The 21,487-nt window shown below is 37.4% G+C and overlaps 1 protein-coding gene across 16 annotated transcripts in view; it reads right to left on the bottom strand.

The window, feature by feature from the left end:
* Positions 1-21,487, bottom strand: part of MAGI2 (membrane associated guanylate kinase, WW and PDZ domain containing 2) — a 765,356-nt gene that overhangs the window by 506,915 nt on the left and 236,954 nt on the right. For all 16 annotated transcript variants that reach the window (XM_030013670.1, XM_030013669.1, XM_030013660.2 and 13 more), the window contains exon 2: positions 20,163-20,279. In XM_030013670.1, the coding sequence (XP_029869530.1) occupies positions 20,163-20,279 (117 nt within the window). The remainder of the gene's footprint in view (positions 1-20,162; positions 20,280-21,487) is intronic.

The raw sequence follows: 21,487 nt of genomic DNA, 5'->3' as shown, positions 1-21,487 counted from the left end.
CTTCTAAACCATAGCACTCAAAAATTAGAAAATGTCATAGTTTAGCAGTTGTTTTAATTCATCTCCTTTTGGATTTCTATTATAATGCAATCTTTAATGATCCTGTCACACAGTATTTTCCCCACAGGTTTGCCACTTCAATCAGTCTTGTGAAAATTATACCCTCTTTTTTTCATTTACCTTAGAGAACCTCATGCCCACCTCCTCCATCTACCCGCCTGCCATTTGTGAACCCATGATCACAAGACCCCACAGCCTCGCCTCACCCTCTTCAGATGCTTAGTTCTCATGCAGAAAAGCAACATAAGTGAGTGCAAGTGTACACAAGCTCAACCTGCCTGCAGTTTGGGCAGGAACCTGGAGAGCAATGTTAGTATGGTACCATACCTCATACACCACTGAGGAGGGCTTACTACCCCCGGCTGATGCCTGTGCTAGTGCTGCAACCTCCCAGACAACCCCATTAGATCACATCCAGCAAGTACTTCCAGAGGAAGCTCATGTCTTGTCAACATACCTGCACGTGTCAGGCACTGTTTGAGCAGCTGCCATGTCTCAACAAGGCTTCTAATTTTCCTACAATCCCTACCCTGAATTGGTCTGGGCTGGGGATGTCTGTCACCTTCTCCACTCTTTCTGTTTTGAAGTCTTTGTCCTGTATCTGCCCTACTCCTTCTGGTTGTTCCATGCCATCTACCCTCCTCCCCCTGTTCGCTCATTGCTGTCATCTACAGCCAAGCCATAGACCAACTCCATTAGCCACATTCCTGGATCGCTCCTCTCACTTCCCTTTCTGTGCTTTTCAACCTGTCACATTCATCCTGCTGACTGCAACAGCCATGCTGCAACATATTTTCTACCTCTCATGTCCTTTCTCATCTAAAAGGTATAATTCAACCTTTCCATTGACCAAAAGGCTATTTACACAGCTTCTGACTTTCCAGAAGGAGGTCAGATCTAAATGGTTGAATCTCCTCTCCATCACCTCATCATCCATCACTGCCAACTCTTTCTATTTTTTTCATTCTCTTTTTCCCTGCCTCTGTCCCTAGTTAGGTCTTCTTTACCAAACTGTTGTCCTGGCTCAGTCCCACCTGTTTCTTTTAACCTTGCTTGTGCTGTGGTTAAAATCCCTGGAACAGCCTTAATTCCTTCTCTACAAAAGTCACTCCTAGTCCAAAAATCGTCACTGAAGTAATTGAATCCTATGACTTACATTTGCTCCTCAAACCCTCTTGGTTTATCACTGATTTCTTCAGAAGAATGATAAGATAAAACATGATTTTTCTCCTCTTGTCATAAAAATCTACTGTCTCCCTTCAACATCTACTGTTCTCTTCTTCCTTTCAAGGAAATGAATACCTTTTGCCTATGTGGACAGCCCTAGCCCATGGTCTTACTGCTCTGCCTCTTTAACACAGAGGTGCATGTGGGCTAAAATAGCCCAAATCAAAATCATATTTATGAAAATGAGACAACAGAGAATTGCAGTTTTTCACCCTCACTTTAATTGAGATTGGTGCACCTGGGTTTTAGCAGTGAAGCCTGCACCAATTTTGTAATAGGAATAGTAGGTAGATCCTCAATTACAGCTGCATTCAGGCATGCTATTGCTTATAATAGTGTTTAAGCTACAACATGTCATTTATTTTCAGAGGTAAAAATTAAAAAAAAAAATGTGGGGAAGTGACAAAAATGACCTTGGCAAAAGTATCCCTTCCCAGGCAGCAACTATGACAATTGGCACTTCACTGTGCTGCAAAATTAGCCTGCAAAATTGAATTCTTTCAAAAACATAAAAATAAATGAAATCAGTTTCCTTAATTTGATCTTGAGGGTGAGGGGGGGGGGTTTGTTTGTCTGTTGCCTTCTTTTTTAACTTTGGAATTGACAATAACAACATATTATTTAAAGAAAACAATAAAGCTCCTGCTTTTCACATTTGCAACATTTACAGTTCTATGATTAAACTTTTACCTAATTTCTTTTGTAATTGTGGAGAACAAAGCAATTTACAAGTCTCTGTAGAAAAATGCTTCAAAAGTACCAATTTAATTATTTTGATATTTCAGGAACATATTTAGCTCAGCAATGATCAGAGCTATTTGTGCCAATCTATATCAGTAAAATCAAGAGAGCTGTTAGCATTCAGTAATCATTTGGAAATGGAACTTGATGTTTCTTGGCTATCATAACAAGGTTAAAGCCTGAGACAGTGTTAATCTCCAAAATTCCCCAACAGTAATGAAGTTATACCAATTGACATCAGCGGAGAATTGGTTGCTGGTATATATTCAGAATAATGGAAACTCTTAAGAGTACTACCTTAAACTTCATTGTACAGAATACATTCTAAAAGAGGATGAGAAGAATTCTAGCTGCAGACCTAATTCAGCTATTAAATCAGTAAGATACAGCTTCTCACATGCTCCAAGTCCCCTGTTCCACCAAAGTCCTTGTGGGTGCTACAGTTTAGACCTTGATCTCACAGGACGCTCTGTGTGGCTCACCAAGGATGTATTGATCCCTTCACATCTATAATCCATGTAGGCATTGCATTCTCTCTACATGTATGAATACAGTAACTGCAGGCAGTATGAGTAGGCAACAACATATATCATAATTAAAGTAACATCTACATAGATTCAAACACCAGTGGATAAATAGAAAATTCAGCCTTTTAAGAAAGAAACAGAATTGTGATGCATGCTTTAGTTGTCATGCACTGAATTTTAATTTGAATAATACAATAAAGGAGAAAAAAAAATGGATAAAAATGAAAAGAAAATTAAGAGGTTAAGAAGTTGTTTATTTAGTTGCCAAATCCTTTTCTTTGCATTTACGTAAAATAGGCTGTTTCCTCAAATCACCAAAGAACTCTAATAATAATTATTTTTACTTTTATGGTATTGCTCATCTGAAATATCTTGCAGAATCCTGACCCATTGTTCAAGTGTTCTGTATGAACAATACACAATAGCAGCATTATATCCAATCAACAGCATTATTGCAGCACTACTGTATTCATGGATCGAGTGAAATACAGAGAACCAAATCCTTGCCTCTGTGGATGGCAAACAAGCCCAAATTCTTAGCAGACTGATACTGGTGCTCGTGCTGCCTGCAGAGAATGAACAGACAAGTCATGCTCATGTATTTCTGGCCTTGATGAGTGAACCCATGTAGTAAGAGTAGGCTCTGATTGCCTATACTCACCTCTTCCCTATGCTATCGCAGAACTCATTTGTGGAGCTGGAGAGTGACGGGAAGGTGAGGTTGAACTCTCTACTGCTAGTCTCTCCCATGCTGTAGGACTGTGGCTGTTTTCCTCTGCTCAAGCTTTTTAGTGACACAGAAAGAGGAGCAGTATATGCCCAGATTTAACAAAGCAGCTGGCCAGAATCATGAATCTAACCAAGGACAACGAGAACATAACCCAAACTCTGACTTCCAGTCTTTTAAATAATCCTACACAGAACAAGAAAAACCCCTCCATGTGTGCTACAGGACATATTTTAAAAGCCGTACGGTTGCTTTGATATAATAGCTGCAGAATAATATCTGCCAAGATGATGTGATATTCTTCAGCTCCCAGAAGTGAAAATTGTGCTATATCACTCACAATCAGTTTTCTCATCTCAAACTTGGCAGCACGTGTCATTGGAAAATAAGCTTGGAAGTACACTTCTGTGAGAGATTCATGGAGCAGTGGAGACAAAGCTAATGGAACATTTAACTATGTCATATGTTTTTATAAGTGGAGATGAAGGGAAAGAAATCCCTTCCCATCAGTCTACAGGGTCACTATCTTCTATTCATCCCTGTGTGTTTTTTCTAAAACAGACACAGCCATCACCTTGAAAGGGGTAGGACTGTGTGTTGTTGCCACTGGCCACCCCATACCCCATATTGGCCAAGGAAATTGCTATTTAAGCATTTCTACATTTTCTGTGGTCTCTCTCTGGGGTATAAAAGGAGAATTGGGGTATGAACAGAGACTACAGCACCGTACGGAGTACCGTGTGGAGACACGCATTTCTCTGCCTGCCACGTGGTGCAGTTCTGCACAATACTGTCCAAACAGGGACAGCACACAACTCACGGGGAGCTCTGCACAATGATGTACCTACACGGTATGACTGAAAATACAGACTAACCCATTTTAAATGTTCCTCCCTCTCTCTAGCAAATCCCCCTTCTCCTCCTTCTGTGCTGTTACGGCACTAAATTAGAAGCAGTTTCTATAAGCACATATTTAACACCTATGATGGAGTACCCAGCAGGAGGAAAAAACATTTTCAACCTTGTGCCATGATCATTCACCACAACAGAAGTGGACTGGAAGAACGCAGCACCAGAGCACTGCAGAGGTTCCTGTGCCTGACTTCTGGAATAATCAGGTTGAGAGTCTAGTTTCCATAATTACTCATGGTTTTCTTATTTCTATATAGCTCTTACACCTTTATTAATCCTTCTGGCCAACAGCGTGAAGTGCTTTGTGATTTGAGTTTAATGGACCTAATGACATTGATCTGTTCAAGCTTTAACTTTGAAGGATTGTTAGTGTTGTGCCGATCACATCTTTATAGGTGCTACACAGAATCACATAATGAAAGAAAATTAAGCTGCTATAAACATCACTGTATTGTCTGGGGAAGTGGTGCATTTTACAAGATGCAGAAAGTTAAGGCCTGTAGTAATTTAACAAAATTCTACCAGGGACATAGAGAACTAAATTAATTCTCACTTCAACTCAATGAAAGTTCATGATGATATTTCACTCGAGCAGTAAAAACTGCGCTCCAAGTTATGACTGTGCCTCTGTACATTTCCTTTGTAACTTTGCTTATGTTCTTACCTAGTAGGTTAAAATCATCCCTCAAGCGACTTATGGTGTTTTTTTCAATGCCTAAACCAGGCCAAGGTGCTAGTGTTCTTCCTCCTTTTAAGGTAAGTCACAGGAGAAATGGGGAAATAAATAGCAATCACTTCAGAAAAGGCTTCAAGAAATGAAACACAAAGTGTTCTGCCATTTTTTTAACTGCATGTATTTTTTTTTAACTGGATTTAACGTGATCTTCAGTCTAAAAAATGGTCTCATTTCAGATTGAGTATTAAAAAAAATCAGGAAATTGTAGAAAATTTTCAATGCATCACACAATCCTTTAGAAATTTATCTTCAGAAGTAACCCACATGTTCCCTCCACCACCCAAGTAGCTTCACAGGCAACTGCCACATGGCCTAATCCTGTGTCATGTACCCTGAGACATGGGAGGTCACTCAATGGGAGAAAAAGAGGTCCATTTTTTGCTCAGAGCTTACTGTCTCTCCAAAACCATAATTATCCTCTTAAAATTCAGCTTTTGTCTAGTCTTTGCTAACTGTTTATGAGCACAGACATTGCCAAAGCAGAATTAAAGACCAGTTACTGTACTTTACATTGCAGTCCATGCCATAACGTGTCCTTAATGATGACAGCAATGCTGTGAGCCTCAGGAAGCTCTTGCCCAAGTCAGGAAGACTTCTACCTTTCTACGAGAGCACGATCTGGCCTCTGGCCACAATGCATTTAAACACACGCCCTCAGCAACCCCTCCATGTTTCCAAACTCAGTGAAAATTCCCATTAGAAGGTTGCAGTGACTGATGAGTTGTAAGGAATTTATAAGGGGAGTTTTGCTTTTTAAAAATGAAAGTGGTATATGTGGTCCATAAAAGTTTAACGTCTTTTTACCGAGCTTTACCCATGACCTTGAAAGGCAACTCTATAAGGGTTGTTCCTTCAGTACAAAACATGGCAACCTTATTTCTAGAATTTCAGTTAGAATCTTTAAATTTTGAAGTCATTATTAGATTCACTTGACCTAAAGTTACCAAAAGAAGATATATCATTGCCACAGTTTTATGGAAATGTTAGTATATGTGCACACTGCTCGCTGCATGAAACCCTTATTGAAAAATGACAACATCACTTCCAAGGTCTGTACTGAGCTAAAGGACAAAGCTGCACTTCAGTTTCCCCCATGATGTGTCTGCATTTCAGGCCACTCCACTGTCTGACGGACAAAAAATAACAGGCACAAGAAGCAAAGACATTTGTTTTTATAACAAACCCTTCTACTTTATGTTTTCCATTTTCCTTTAAGCTCATCTTCTTTTAAGGCTCCTTCTTTTGTAGAAGAGAGAACTTAAATCTGTAACCTTTTTTTAAAAAACAAACCTTTAATCTTTATTCAGAATTCTCTTTTATGATGCTAATGGAGGATTATACAAGAACTAACATTTTCTTATGTTTATTATTGTTGCTCAAGTCTTCTACATCTAATAAAAGAGGGACAAAGAGAGACAATATAATTGCATCTTGCAGAAGCCTTCTCTTTTCTTTTAGACTTTACTGCTTTTTCAGAACTTTTAAAAGAATTTCAATAAAATAGGAACTACTTAACAGAAATAAATTATTTAAAGTATAGAGCTTGGATATTTTCCTCAACTTACTAGGCAAAAAATGCTCTTAGAAACACAGTGACTCAGGGAATTCAAATATTTTTTGGAAAAAATGGAAGCTAATGGAAGCATGGTCACCACTGAATGCCTCAGATATCCTGGCCTTTCTTCTACATTTTTTCTCCAGTTCAGAATGAACTGCTCTGAGCCAGGCCAGAAATAATCTTGCATCTTACTCAGAAGAGTCTGAAAAGTAAAAATCTCTACAAAAGCCCACCAGACGTACCAGATTTGGGAGATGCAAATTGAGGATAATGACAGGAAAGAACAGGAGTAATTAAATGCTCTCTTTTTGTGAAGATGATGAAAGGAAGGATTTTCTCCAAAATTCATCGTTCTCTTCCAGGACATGGCATTATAAAGTACGAAACCAGAATGACAACTATTCTCTGACAGCTTTAAAATCCAGATTACTAAATTGTTTCTGGCTCCAATTGCCATGTTTCTGAGTCAGTACAATTTTAACTGTGTATTTAAATAGTAGTGAGTTGGTGCCCAAATCTTGATACAAGTACAGATGCATTTGCATTGTAGATAAAAGTGACTGATGATCTCATGGCAAGTTTTGATGCACTATAGGAAATTATCATTATTTTTGAAGCACAAAAAGATAAACTAAAGATTAGATAATATACATTATCACTAACTTCATTCTACATGATGCACAGGGAAAAAAAACCTGCCCCATAGCCTTTGGTAATCAATGGAGATTCTACATCATTTCACATATTCCTTGAATGAAATCCTGAATTGTAGAAAGACTCACTACTCAGCTGTACATTTCACCATCTCCTCACAGGACTTAGAAGAAAAGAAGAGAAAGAGAGAAATATGAAACCAGCCTGATTTTTATCCTATCCTTGAGATGGTAGCTAAATTATCTACAGGACAAACCTTGAGGTATATTTGGGAAAGAGCATTGCTTATTGTATGGGCTAGACTTACAAAGTTCCATCACCTAAGCATTAGCTTTGGTGTAAGCCACCTTCTCCAACCTGTGTAAAACCTACAGCATCAAGTCATAAGCTTCCTTTCCCTGCCCAGTTGCTGAAGGCTTGGAGTCAGACACCAAACCACCAGCTTGCTGAGTGGGAAGTCAGCCAGGGTTTAGTAATATGGAGTCAACATCATGGGATTCTTCCCTCTTCTCTCCACCAGCAATGTTTTCAAACAAAAGCAATGACTTCTACTGTGCTTTATATGGTACCTGATTTATTTTATGTGAACATCTAGAAAATATACTCCTTGGAGGACCCAAATATTTGCCTTAATAGAATCAATCCTGACGTTAGCTAGGACATTCACGTGACTGCCCAGACCAATGTTACAGGTGCTTAAATAATTGTACTGATGAAAACTTAAGCAACTAAGAATTTTCTCTCTCTGCAAAGTTAGATGGCAAAAGAACATGGATACTGATGAACACAGACCTAGACAAGAACCAAAAGTCTACTTAAACGTACCTATGTCTCTCTGTGGTTCTAACCCTTAGGTCCTTTACATTGCTATGCAAATATTAAGTGGAGTATGAATAAGAATGATGGCTTTAGGCACCTGTGGCTGTTTTTGTCATACAAGCAACTACCTTCTATTTCATTCTGTTCAGACACATGAAAACTCGGCACTGTAAACTGTATCTACTATCAAGATGTTGTTTTAGCTGCAACAATACCAGCTTCTTCACAGCAGTATTCTGATAGTGTTGGCCACTAAGCAAATGTGATGTGCCAACTCAGACACCATTGAAGAATTTGAATGCTTTTAACTTATTTTTAATTTAGTCTAGAACCTCCTAAATTTCAGTAGTGTATTAGCATCATCTTCTTTAATTAAAGATTCTCTTTGTTGCCTCTAGTTCAAAAATATTTTTTTTTATTTTCATCTGGAAAATGTAATTGCGAGCCATATTATTCTAAGTTATTCTGGTTAGATAACACTATAACATGAAATTAACGTACAAAGTATAATCTTCTGCTTTACACTTCTTAAATCATACAAAGCTATTCATAACAAGAAAATAAGAATTATTATGTACTGATGTTGCAATATATAGGTACATGGTTTTAATGAGGAATGATAAAATGTGCACTCTGCAGACCTGGTATAACCAAGTATTCCCATTAGTGCAAGATTAATTCTTTGCAAAAAGATGTAAAATAACTGGAAGAACCTCAGTCTGCCCATAATGCTTTAGATTACTTGCACTCATACACATGGAATGTTTTTACCATCTTTTGCAAATAAATTGTTTCTATTCAGACATGAAAAATAGAAAAAAAAGTATGTAGCCAGCCGGGCGTCATCCACTGCAACTGAGTAAAGCATGGGGCAACCAGGAGAAGCTGCACCATGATGGCAGACTGAGGGGCTTTGCACCAAGTTGTGCTGACTTGTGTGTATTACAACTATTAACCGAGAACGTCCGTATAGGGATGCGTTCCTGATATCCCCTTTTTCCCAGCCACTCCCTCTGGCAGAGCAAAAAAGGGAAAGCCTTTTTATTATATGAGACTGCACAGAACAGAACAGCTGCACAGAGATTTATGGAGAGTTTCCATAGATAGAATGAAAAGGCAGTAGCCCAGCTCTTCACTGCATGTGGTATCCAAAACAGTGAAGGGAAGAGAGCTGCTACACCAGCAACGCAAGCCCAATCAGCAAATGCAGGTAGTGCTGACAACCTTCCCCAAGCAAACAGAACTTGCAGAGGCTCAGAATCGCTCAACATTTTAGTGAGAGACAATGGAAAACATCTCTAAAGGAACAAGAGGGTTTTTTACAGATGCTGCTACTACTACCAAGATATCATTTGAAAAAACAGCTTCTGAAGGGAAATCTTGCCAAATTGCTACTTTGAATGCCACCATAGTTTACATTTTCCAATGAATTAAAGGTCATTAAATGGCAGGCTATTCTCTGGATTCTATTAGCTCTTCAAGAACAAGTGCAGCGCAATGTGCGTTTGCCAATTAAATGAGGTCTCCTGTGAAATGAGTGAATCATAGCAGGGCAGAGCTCTACTGCATGATTCCTGACACACCTGCGATCAGACTTTCCAGGAAGTGCTCCACAACTTCTTCTGCAGAGGAAAAAAAAACCAAATGGATTCTATTTTTCCAAGAAGGGGTAGGTTGATTTTGATTTAAAGCTTGGAAAAAAAGGAAAGACAGACATTTCTGTGTTTCTCTGAGATTAACAAATGCCAAATGACAGGTCAAGCATCCAGTTAAGTCAGTACCAATATGAGTTGAAGAACTCATATCAATACCAATATGGGTTAGAAAAGAAAGCTTAACAGCCAATCAAAGAAAAAAATAGGGAATCAGAAAATACAGATGACTTGAAATGAGTGGTGGTGTGAATTTGTCATTAGCTAAAGGCCACTAGAAAGCAGGTAGAGAGTGCACCATCAGTAGCCTAGAGTGAATTTAATTCTTTCCTACATATAAAATGATCCACTATTTTTGTGAACAATGTGAAAATATCTTAGCAACTTATCACTTGTATTACTGATTATTTTCAACAAAAATACAAAGCAAATACATTGATAAAATAATGGCACATGTAATTTATTATTATGAAATTTAATACCAAAAATATATAATCTTTTAACTGGAAAGCATATTGTTTTCTAGACCCTTTTATAAATGTCTATACCAACCTTTTAAAATTCAAAGACAAGAATTTTAAAGCAGAAATTACAACACTGTTCTGTATTTAAATCCAGATCACTGCTTTCATTCGAAATACAATCTGGAACCTCTGCATTACTATAATTATTTTTTTAAACCAAAATATATTTCTGCCATCTCCACAGTGAGAACATTTCCCTATTCAGAATCCTTGAAAAAAATTTGACAGAATGATTTGAATAATCCATATTAGATTGATAGCTAGTCAAGAGGTTGATGTGTTAATAACAGTAATACATTGGAAAAAGAAAAGTGCATTGGGTAGAATCAAAACCTGGAGATACAAGAGAAATACAAAGTTGTGACAAACTGTCATGGGACAAAAACAGGACAGTGGTACCCTCAGAATAAAGAGAAATAAAAAGGAAAGGACTTGCAGAAAAGAGTTTTCCTCATAACAGTTTTCCACCTGTAAATTATAAATTAATCTCACCCCTACTGGTGAAACCAAAGCTTTATTCACTCTTAAGATGTTAAAAAGCACCTCTTTTATCTTCATTCTCTACTTTTTTTTCCTCAAAACGATTTATTCTAGCCAGGCTACTTTTGAATCTAAACCGTGGTGCCATTAGAGGCACTAGTCCATCGACCTGGGCTTACCACTCACAGAAGGTTTGTAATTCTTCCTTTTTTTCATAGGACACAGAAAATGTGATAAGTACCTCTTTCTTTAAAGGTGGGGCATGACAAAATCTCAAAGCCTGAAAAAAAGCTTTAAAGTAGTCTCAGTTGTATAATCTCACTAATGCAATGTAGTTGTGACCTTTTTAAAGGAAGGGAGCAGTGGCACAGAGCACGGTGTCCAAACAAATCAGCAAGGACCTGGGATCCAGTTGGTGTGAGGAGGCTACTGAACTGCAGGTGCACTTCAGAGATATAGATGTGAGCAAGCCAGTTATTTGGTGAACCCAAACTTGGCCAACTGCTTAACAATTCACATAAATTGCTCAACATGCATCAGACGATCTATTCACAAGGAAGTCCATCCTCACTACCACTGATTTTCTTTTGTTGTGATTGTAGACGAAAGCCCCAGAAGAGAAAATCAAAAGAGGCACATCCTGCCAAAATTTATATTGGACCTTTTTATTCAATGATGCAAATATGGATTTACTAGCTTAATTTGGTCATCCAATTCAGAATATCGATTCTTTTACACAGCTCTTTTTCTTTTGTTGCTATTGTTCTGAATTTCTAAGAGCAGCTGTTGGTGTTCCATGTTCACTGTTCAGTTGTTCTTCAGATGAAAATCACCAAGCAAAGGAAAGATTATCCATTGTCTCTGACTGTTTATCTTCTACAGACTGAGAGAAGACAGAGAGGACTAAAAAAAAAAAAAAAAAGGCTTTAAATGATACTAAGACAGACAGGAAATCCAAAGGTTATCCAAAGACATGAAAAGTTCCAAAATGAAGAAGCTTTTTGAGGCAACTTCAGTCTAAGCAGTTCTAATGTTCCCATGTGAATTGCATTACCCACGCTTTATCACAAAACTTGTAGAATCTGGCATGCGCATCTGCCTTTATATAAAGTACTTCAGCTTCCCTCAAGAAAAAAAAATCAATTTTTTGACCTATTTGACAGTAGATGGAGACTAAATTTATCTAGAGGATATATTTTAAAATCTTTTAATATCAGGAAGGCAATTCAGAAAGATCATGTAGTAAATAAAAAATTGTTTAGAAATCATAGGAATGCTTACGTTCAATAATGCTGCGACTTTTGTTAATCATATTTGTAATTCTCATAATTTCAAAGATAATTTTGTTATTTCAGGAAAAAGGTCAACAGTAGATCTAAGACCTTCAGGCTGGAAAAGGCTACTGTCATAGGGAGATATAGTCTCTACCCAAACTTCAAGTTGCTTTAGGTGAGTCAAAAGCTATGACTTGTACTTGTAAAATAAGTTAATTGTGGCATCTTCTATTATTTGCTGTTCTCTTTCTGCAGAGACAAGGTACTTCATCAGATTTATGCTATTGCCCCTCTAGTTTCTTGCTAGTTCTCGAGTAATCAATAAGATTAGTGCTATCATCAAAATTCATTTAAAACTGCCACTATCCTTTATTCTTTTGGTATCATGTGATTTAGAGAACTCATTTTGCAACACTAGAAAGCCTCCCCAAAGTTTAAAGAAAAATAGATCGATTTTGGGGGGCAATCAGCCAAATATTGTAACTAAACTTCTCATCTGGCACTATGCATGTGTTATATCACATATAAATAATTACAGACAGATATGATTAGCAACCCAAGCTGCTTGCCAGAGACATTAGTCTTTAAATCACATGCCAGTTAATATCACTTAAGGAAGATATCCGATATTCTTTTGTAGGAAAACTGCTTAAAAAAGGTCGGGTTTGTAATTTCAGAACTTCTTCCTGCTTTTTTTTCCACTGCAAAAACTTCTAGTGACTTTAGTGGTATTATGTCAACTGTCCAGTTGGCAGTGGATCAGATTGCATGTTACACAAATAATTGGTATTGGCACTGCAGTATAAAAAAAAATTTACTGATTTTGGATTATTTGATTTTGAAAATGGGAGAGAATAGCACAGTGTTTAAGGGAGCAGAAAGGAAGGAATGAAGGAGTGGAAAGAATGGGAGTAGGGGACAGAATAACAAGTCTCCGTTTCTTACAGATGTGATTTGGGTGCAAGGATCTCAGAGAAACACAAGTTGTTGTAACCATGCAGCCAATGAAAATATCCTAATGTCTTCATACAATCTTTCATGGGACATTCAAGCTGTAATATCACAAGTGGTATACAACTACTGCTCTTTTATTTGTTACATCTATTCTCACTTCATACTACAGTTATACCACATCAGACACATTTCATTTCCCCTTTGTCTTGAACAGCATTTATTTTCTTTGGATACCCGTTATTTTAAGGTAAGTATTTAAAACAGATGTCTTAATCACTGAGAGCTGAGTTGATGTCCTCAGTACATAGACCTGAGAAATTTCCGAGAAAAGGTGACAGAAATTATGTGTGTGTTCTCTCTCATGACTAACAAACAGTACAGTATTTTCTATCAGCATTGCTATTTGTAGACATAGCTTGGGCATCTGTTTACCCTAGATCATAATTAAGATAAAATCGTAATTCACTTTGATAAATAAAAAAACAAAATTGTTTTTTGCTTGGTTTTCTTTTCATGCACTGCTTCCCACCGATGGGGATGCAGTGCCCGCAGCCCGAACGCGTTCTGAGCCCGAGCAATGCTTTGTGCCCACTGACTGAGAGACAGTACAGGGCCGACTGTAACCTTTACCACCCTGCTCTGAAACAGACAAAAAAAACCCATAAAATCACACAGAAAAGTCAATACAAAGATGCATAAGGCAATCTCTTTTAACCAGACATTCCCAGCGTCTTCAGAGAAACAGGTCAGTGTACCATGTGCATTTCCAGGAGGTAATTAGGAATAATAAATGTAGCAGTGGAAAAGAAAGCAAGGTCCACGGGCACAAGTTTAACCACCACTCCACCTCATGTAAGTCAACTCAGGCACTGTCTGTGCTGTGGGTTTATTTGTGAACTGTTCTTTGCCTCTTCTATTTAGGCTGTCAGCTATTTGAAGCAGTGACCTCATCATCATCTTCTGGTACACGTGGCTGTGCTGCATATAGCACAGCTGGGCCCCCACCTCACGTTATTACCTGATTTGGTTTAATTTTGGTTGAGATACAAAAAAGGCTGAATACGCTTGCCAATGATTCCACTTTAAATACACCTGGAGGTGTGCTCCATTAGATACACAACAACATTTCCGTAGAGCTCTGCATTGCTCTATTCTGAGCCATCAAAGTCAAGTCTAAGCAATAACTAACACTTGTCGGAAAGAATAAAGTAGTCATTAAAGTTAGGTACTGTTATTTCCAGTGATGCGGACATTTCTTGGTGGTACAGTGTGCTAAGCACAGGTTATTTTATCCTAAGAATAGTTCCATATGACATCAAACTGGCAGATCTTTTAACTGACAATATCTGGACTAATTTGTTTCTTTTAAGAACAAAGCTGTGCACTGAATTTCCACTCTTGAAAGACACTTTTGACGCTGAACAAACTTATAAGAAAAATATATGAAACCACTGGCAAGTCTATTGCACACATTCCCCTTTGAATGCTCTTGGCTATTTACTTTTTAAAAGAGGAATAAAATATTTTACAAATGAAATTTGAAAGGCCTTATATTTGTCCAATTATAGATTAGTCAAACAATCTCACATCCTTATTCAGAGCAGCAGAACTACACACACAGAGCTTCTGCGTGGGATGTACCCTCACCCAATATATATTTATTGCCCACTTGACTTCTGCCACTCTTTCCACACCTTTAAATTCAGAAACTTCAGATGAAAACCTGGGTATGTAATTGGTATTTCTTCAGTATTTATTCGATATTGTCACACTGTTGTTATGGTGACTAATATAAAAGGTATTAGAATTAATACAAACTACTGTTCTATGATAACACCTATTAGCTCCAACCCCAGGGAGGAGGGGCAGGAGAGAAAAGCCTCATCATAACTCAGTATATACACACCCACAGGTGCCTTACTTCTTCTGACTGGTACCCATGAAAAAGACTATGAATGACTATGGTGACCTAACATAACACACCTCTCTGCCAGAAGGAAAGACCCTGATTGTTTTTGAGAGGGAGATTTCTCCAGGGCTGAAAGGGTGGAGTGAATCCCCCTGAGGGCTGAGTGTCTTCACCACCCTGCAGCTACTTCTGCTTCAAGTAGAAACACATTTTATTGACTTTAGTATCTAAAAAAAAAAAAAGCTAATGGCACTACCTTTGCCATATATGGCAAACAAAAGCAAGTCCAGAAAAAAAAAAAAAAAATCACTGCATACACTTTCTCTTCTGTGAAGAGGACTAGGCAATAAACAGAAGCACTTTGTAATATATAAGGCTTCAACAGTACACAGACTATACTGCAGCATGTAGGTTAAATATATTTATACATAGACCAGATTATACCAGAATAGAACAAACACATGTTTGAAAACAAGGCTTTTCTTTAAAGTCAATGACCCAAGAATCTAATTATTCACAGAAAATGGATAAAAATAAGAAATCACAGCAGAAAGGGAGGCTATTATTTCATAGCCTCCCTTCATAGGTTTCATATCTGTAGTTCCGTGTGTTATGTATATTCACCTAACAGAGCAATTGTAACGCCAATAGGCAAACTAAGCAAAAGAAGGAATTATTATCACAATTTCATATGTGGGGAACTATAGCACATAATAACTGCATTTCTTGCCTGTGGTCACTCACATGCAGCATGTGGCCAAGTCACAAACTGAACCTTTCTTCCTATGTTGCTGACAAATGTCTTAAATAAAACATCCTTCCTCCAAGTCTATGGTAATAGTAGTATTGCATTATCCAGTGTAATAAGTCTGAGCCACACACCCAGCCCTCTCCATTCTTTCACCATTGTTGTTTTTCTAAATGCAAACATTAGGAAAGAAACTTCCTCATCCCCATGACTCCCCCCCCCCCCCCCTTTTTTTTTTTAAGTATTTCACATTATCAATGTGAACTTCTGCGATGTGGCCAGTGAAGGATGCACTTCTGGGCTGCATCCTTCAGCGGTGTAAATCAGTGCAGTGGGACAGAGTAATTTACCTGAGCTACTGTTGATCTGAGGTTATATCCCAGAGGATATCAATGGCAACCTTTTCAAATTAATAGTTGATTTTTTACTTCTCTGAATCAGCTTGTCATTGTTTGACTTTTTCCAGTGCTGTTTAATCAGAATGTCTTCCACTATCATTTCATATTCCCTGTCTGGGAAGGAAGCATACAGACTCTATTTTCCACCACAGCTCCGCTATTTTGCCAGCTCTTAAAGAAATGGAATTTGCAACTGCTTAGAAGGACATATCAAAGGAGACAGGTCGGATCATGACTGTCACTACCAAAAGTTTTTTCCTGTCACATACTCTCCCCAAAGCTTTATTCTTGCAATGACAAGAAGTTAGAGCAATCTCTTCTCACAGTAGTGAAGACTGGAGAGCTGCTTGCCCACATGGCAACTGCGGTTTGCTGAGAGCACTACCAAGCACAAGGTGCAGCATGACTAATTTGTTGTCTGCCTATAGCATCCCCAGTCCTAGATATGTATCGTGGCCTTTCTCCAGATCCCTGGACTTGGACAGAAAGGGAGTGTCAGATACTGCTTACCTGTGTTTAATAACTACCACTTCTTACCATGACTATTTTTCTGTATTGTAGGACAACCTCAATGGTTAGTGCTACTAAATAACTTCAGGAATAAGTGTAGGATATGAAAACTATGCTAAGAACTCACACAACAGAAAAAGGGGAAGAAAATACGAAACAAACTTCAGTCATGTCTTCTGAACTTGGAAAATTGTGAACCTTTCTTTTCCCCAGAACTGTCTTTTGTCATTTTTTGTTTTCCTCTGAGATGCCTAGCATATTTCTCATCTGTATTACTTTTGATTTCCCTTCACCTTAAGTCCAGTCCTTCTGCTTGCATTAAAACAAGAGCTGTGCCCAGTCTTCCTTCTCAAGAGCGCACATTTTCTTTTATATTATTTGCAATATTGTATCTTTAAAAAAAGTTTCAGTTTCTTGACCTTGTCTGTTGAAAACTTTATTGCTTTTCTAACTCAGCTTCAAATTAACATAACTTTTTCTTCATTTTCTTGTTTATGTATCAGTTTCATTACTGCTGTCACACAGCTCTGGGGACAGAGCTAGTTAACGGCTGCATCTCGACTGCTGCAAATACAATCGCATGTTCTGCCCTGGGATATATGCGTGTAATTCCTGTTGACAATGCAGGGAAAATCAATTTCATATGGCACTGAGAACTGCAACCACTTATGGAAGGCAGCATTTGACTCTTAGGGTTACACGGTCATTTCTAATTTGGTAGAAAGTGGCACTACATTATTAAAAATAGAGAAATATAAGGATCACAAACCCAACCAATTCATCCCATCCACAGGGGCCACAATTTCCAAGTGCAGAATTGATCCATTACCCTCATGTCATGTGTTTCTGGCCCATCCATCCTTTGATGCATACAGGGATATACATTTATATAATGTACAATTCAAGTTCTTATCCAGCAAATACTGGCTTACCTGTTCTAACTACATTTGGCTTATCCTAATTTAAAACCGGTATGGATTTAGTTCTCCACTTCCTAGTTTCACAGAGAATGCTCACTCATTTACTGTAAGTGAAAGATGTCTTAGTCTAATGTGGAAGGCTGAGAAACGAGTGGTCATGCCCACTGCACTGCTAGGGCCAGTGCTGTCAGTCTGAACAAAACGCAAAGAACAGTAAAAACTCAAGGTCAAGGATGCTCTTATAAAGGTTCTCCTGGTTTTACTGGCAGTTATACCTCTATAACTGAGGAAAGATTGCAGGTGTATTTTTAAAGGGAAAAGGTTGCCACCTATTTTTCAGATTTTTTTTTCTCTTTATGTTACAACCTTGTCATTGGAAATAAAGGCTACATTGCCTGCAGTTGGCTTTCTCTCTCTATTTTTCTGCACAAGAATTTGACCAAATTGAGTGCTGCTTTTGCTGTGTTGGCATCTGTTGCAAGATTTGTAATAAGTACATGGTTAGTCTGTACTCATTAAGTGAACTTATAGGCAATGGTATACTCGTTTAAATATTACTGCTGCACACTAAAGAAATCTCCCTACTAGTTGTAAAGTACAGTGTCTGGATGGCTAACCATTACTCTTAGCCTATGTACAGAGCTTCAAAAAAAAAAAAAAAAGAAAATAAAACAAGACTGCCAAAAGCAGAAAATTTTGAATACCAGCACCCTTGAAAAGTAAGTTCATGATTAAAAAATTAGTTTAGTTAGATGAAAAAAAGAGAACAGTTGAGAACATTTTCCCTCCTAAACATGAATGCTGGAGATAGAATAAGATTGCATTAAAAAAGATTCACCGCAATTATGATGAGGGGAAACCTGGGTTGCAATCTATCCAATGGTGTCCTTTTCATTCACCAGATTATGAAAACTTCTTTAGCTAAGCACATATCACCCTGTCTGTATTTGTTAATTTATTTATTTTAAAATACCTACATTTCAGAAGGGCTACTTTCATACAATTTTCAAAAAAATTTCAAAGAAAATATGTCACTCAGGCACTATTTTTTCTTCTATTTTTTCTACCACCACTATTGAAAGAGTCTCTCACTCTATCCAAGAACATTCCTGCTAACCGAGCAATTCAGCAGCTGTCATCCCCAACACTACACTATTTTTTAAAATCTGGTTCTTACTCAGTTAAAGATGCTTAATATGTAATACGATAATGACCTAAGAATATAACCACATAAAGTGACACAGAAGATGGTTAAGTCACAGCAGAAGAGAAAGGTAATATTAAGTGCTTATAGGTTCCAAATTGTGGTCTTCGTGTTTGTCATGCTACTTTTTGAATGATAAATTTGCTTCTGCAAGTATTGTATTTCACTTGACAAATGAGAACACTTTATTATTGCCTTGATTAAAAACAAAACAAACCCCAAAACTACTCATCGTGCCCATACTGCTGACAGACAGTATGTGTTACATGTGTGAAGTTGTTGCAATATTGTTGGGTTTTCCTTCTTTTTAATCTGGATCTCCATCTTTAACGTGCATATGCTGGGGCTATAATAAGTATATTCCTATGTTAATGACCCTCCCAGACATCCTAAGAAGTGGGATTTAATCTCAAAACATATTTGTACTTGCATGTGCACTTCAGCTGTGATGTTTCTCAGTACCTTCAGTCAAACCTAATTCATCTTAATTCTCACATAAATGTAATGGTTTTTATTTTCTGCATACAGGTAATAATTTTTTAATGTTTTTCTCCACCTGCCTTTCTAATCAGGGATGAATAGAACTCCTGAAATTAGGACTTTATATTTATTCATCTTCGGCTTCCAAAAGAAAAGGGAAACGCTTGAGCGCCTTTTTTTGGTGGAGCTTTTCAAAGCTCCATTCTTTAATGTAATGAAAGAAAAAACATACAGTAGCATTCACAACACCACAGCTTTCAAAGAGCATCCATTCGCTACCATATAAATAGCACAGTCAATTACTCAGTTTACCTTCCTTTCCCTAACATTCCAATGTCAAGCCTGCAAATTCAAAGGTGCACTCTTTTTCTGCCCAAAACAGAAGCTCCATTTTTTTTCCACAAGAAATTATTTTATGAGGGAAGAATAATGCAACTTCAGTCAATTTTAAATGATATATTGTCCGTCAGCCAAGTAGATCTGTTCTGAAAGGCATGGCCCTGACAGTTGGACATGGCTTATGTTAGTCTGTTTAATTTCATGTCTACTGCAGAAATAGGTGAATAATGTCAATAGCTACAAAAATTATTTTAGAGGTTTCAGAATACTTCAGATATAGATACCATTGACTTAGGCAACAACAAAAGAACACGCATGCAAGACAATATGAACTTTCAGTGCCACGCTTGCTGCACCTAAACAACAAAATTTCCTAGTTTATATGTTTCCTCTGTTGCCCTATTGCATTCTAAACCCCATGGTATTATTATGTAAAGTATAATACTGTGAAATATGAGGCAGATCAAAGTCTCTCTGTTGGACATCAACTTAACCAGCCCAGAAAACTGTTTTTTTCTTTAAATTTGTACTTTTTAAAACTGCAGAAGAAAAAAATTAGTATCTAGAGCCACAGTATGAGAACTACAACTTTCAAAACACCATGCAATTTCAGAAAGTAATTCAGCATTAGGCAGTTCAGTTTCTCAGCAATAACATGGAAGACATGAACCAAGCCACAAATCTATTTACAGGAGGACTGCTTCATCTACAGTCCTCCTCTTCACACCTTACAAATGCCCTCAGCACCATTAATTCAGACAGTCTGTTGCCTCTAAGAAAACAGATTTGTTCATCTCCACCCTACTCACATGGCACTGTGCGGAGGTAGAGATTGTCTCTTATGATCTGCTGGAGCTCATGATCTACCGAACCTTTCTGGAACCGTAAATTGAGGTAGTGACGAAGGTCCTTATCAACAACGCCTCCTGCCAAGGAAAAGACAAATGAAAGCATGATTTAAAAATATATTGCTTTGACAAAAGCAATGAATCACTTGTAAAGTCTCAGTGGCTCATTTTCCTTCGTGTTTCTGCCACGATGGATGACAGTAGCACAAAGAGCTTTCTGGTCAATGCATGCAGTTGGTATAATATTATTTAATATTGACAATTGTAAAGGTTAAAAACAGTTAGTGACAACTAACTGGCTAAATCTGTACAGTTCAGAATATACATATAGGATTATAGACAGAGGTGTCAAATTTTTTATGCACAAAACTGGAACATATTGTTATTATATAACTACCTACTTATATATATCTAAATAATACATTAGTAGGTATTATGTTCCCCATGACCTTGTACGAATTTCCCACCTGCTTATTAAAAAAAAAAATCTTAGTTCAACAAAATCTTAGTTCAAAATGTCTCTGTAATGTTTGGTGTTTTCAGTCCAAGTGTAACCAGAATAAAATGCAGCTGTCCTTACTGATCATATAAATATGATATAATCTTTTGTGTTATTTATTTCTAATAGCACTCACATCTGAAAAAATACTATAGCAAATGAGGGTACATATTTTATTTCCACCACTGAAAAGAATCATTAGTAATACAACACCTCAGCATAACACTGCAAATGTGGAAAAAAAATTGAATTAAAAAACCCGTATTTGCCACTTTTACTATAACTCTAGGACAAAACAAGTTAAAGTATTTTTTAACCACTAACTGGTGTATCATGCTCCACTATTAAAGGCACACCTATAAATCTAATCCAACATGATTAATAAACATTTCCCAATATAGTTCCTCTGCATTTCTTTTAACCTGGAGTATGGATCACTTTTATAATTATGGAAAAAAGTCCATAAATAACTGCATTTCTTCCTCCTCTGGAATTCTGACATGAGAAAAACATAGAAAATCATTACTACATTGAGTTCTGGCATATATTCCCGAGATGAAAAATTGCAAGCAGATAGATCTGTAACTTGTTGCTTCATACATTCAACCTTAAAACATTTTTTCAAATGGCATTTGCTATTGAACCCTCTGCCAAAAATCTTATTGACTTGGACTATGTAAAGATTTTCCTGTAAAAAGGAACAAACGGCATTCCTACCTAATTATTTGAAAGTCACTGCAGAGCACAAATAGCTATAAATTAAAATATATTTCTCCTTACAGCTATT

Source organism: Aquila chrysaetos, chromosome 5 (genome assembly GCF_900496995.4).
Source record: "Aquila chrysaetos chrysaetos chromosome 5, bAquChr1.4, whole genome shotgun sequence".
Classification (NCBI taxonomy): domain Eukaryota; kingdom Metazoa; phylum Chordata; class Aves; order Accipitriformes; family Accipitridae; genus Aquila; species Aquila chrysaetos.
Note: the sequence above shows the minus strand (reverse complement) of the source record. Positions and strands in the feature narration are given on the sequence as shown.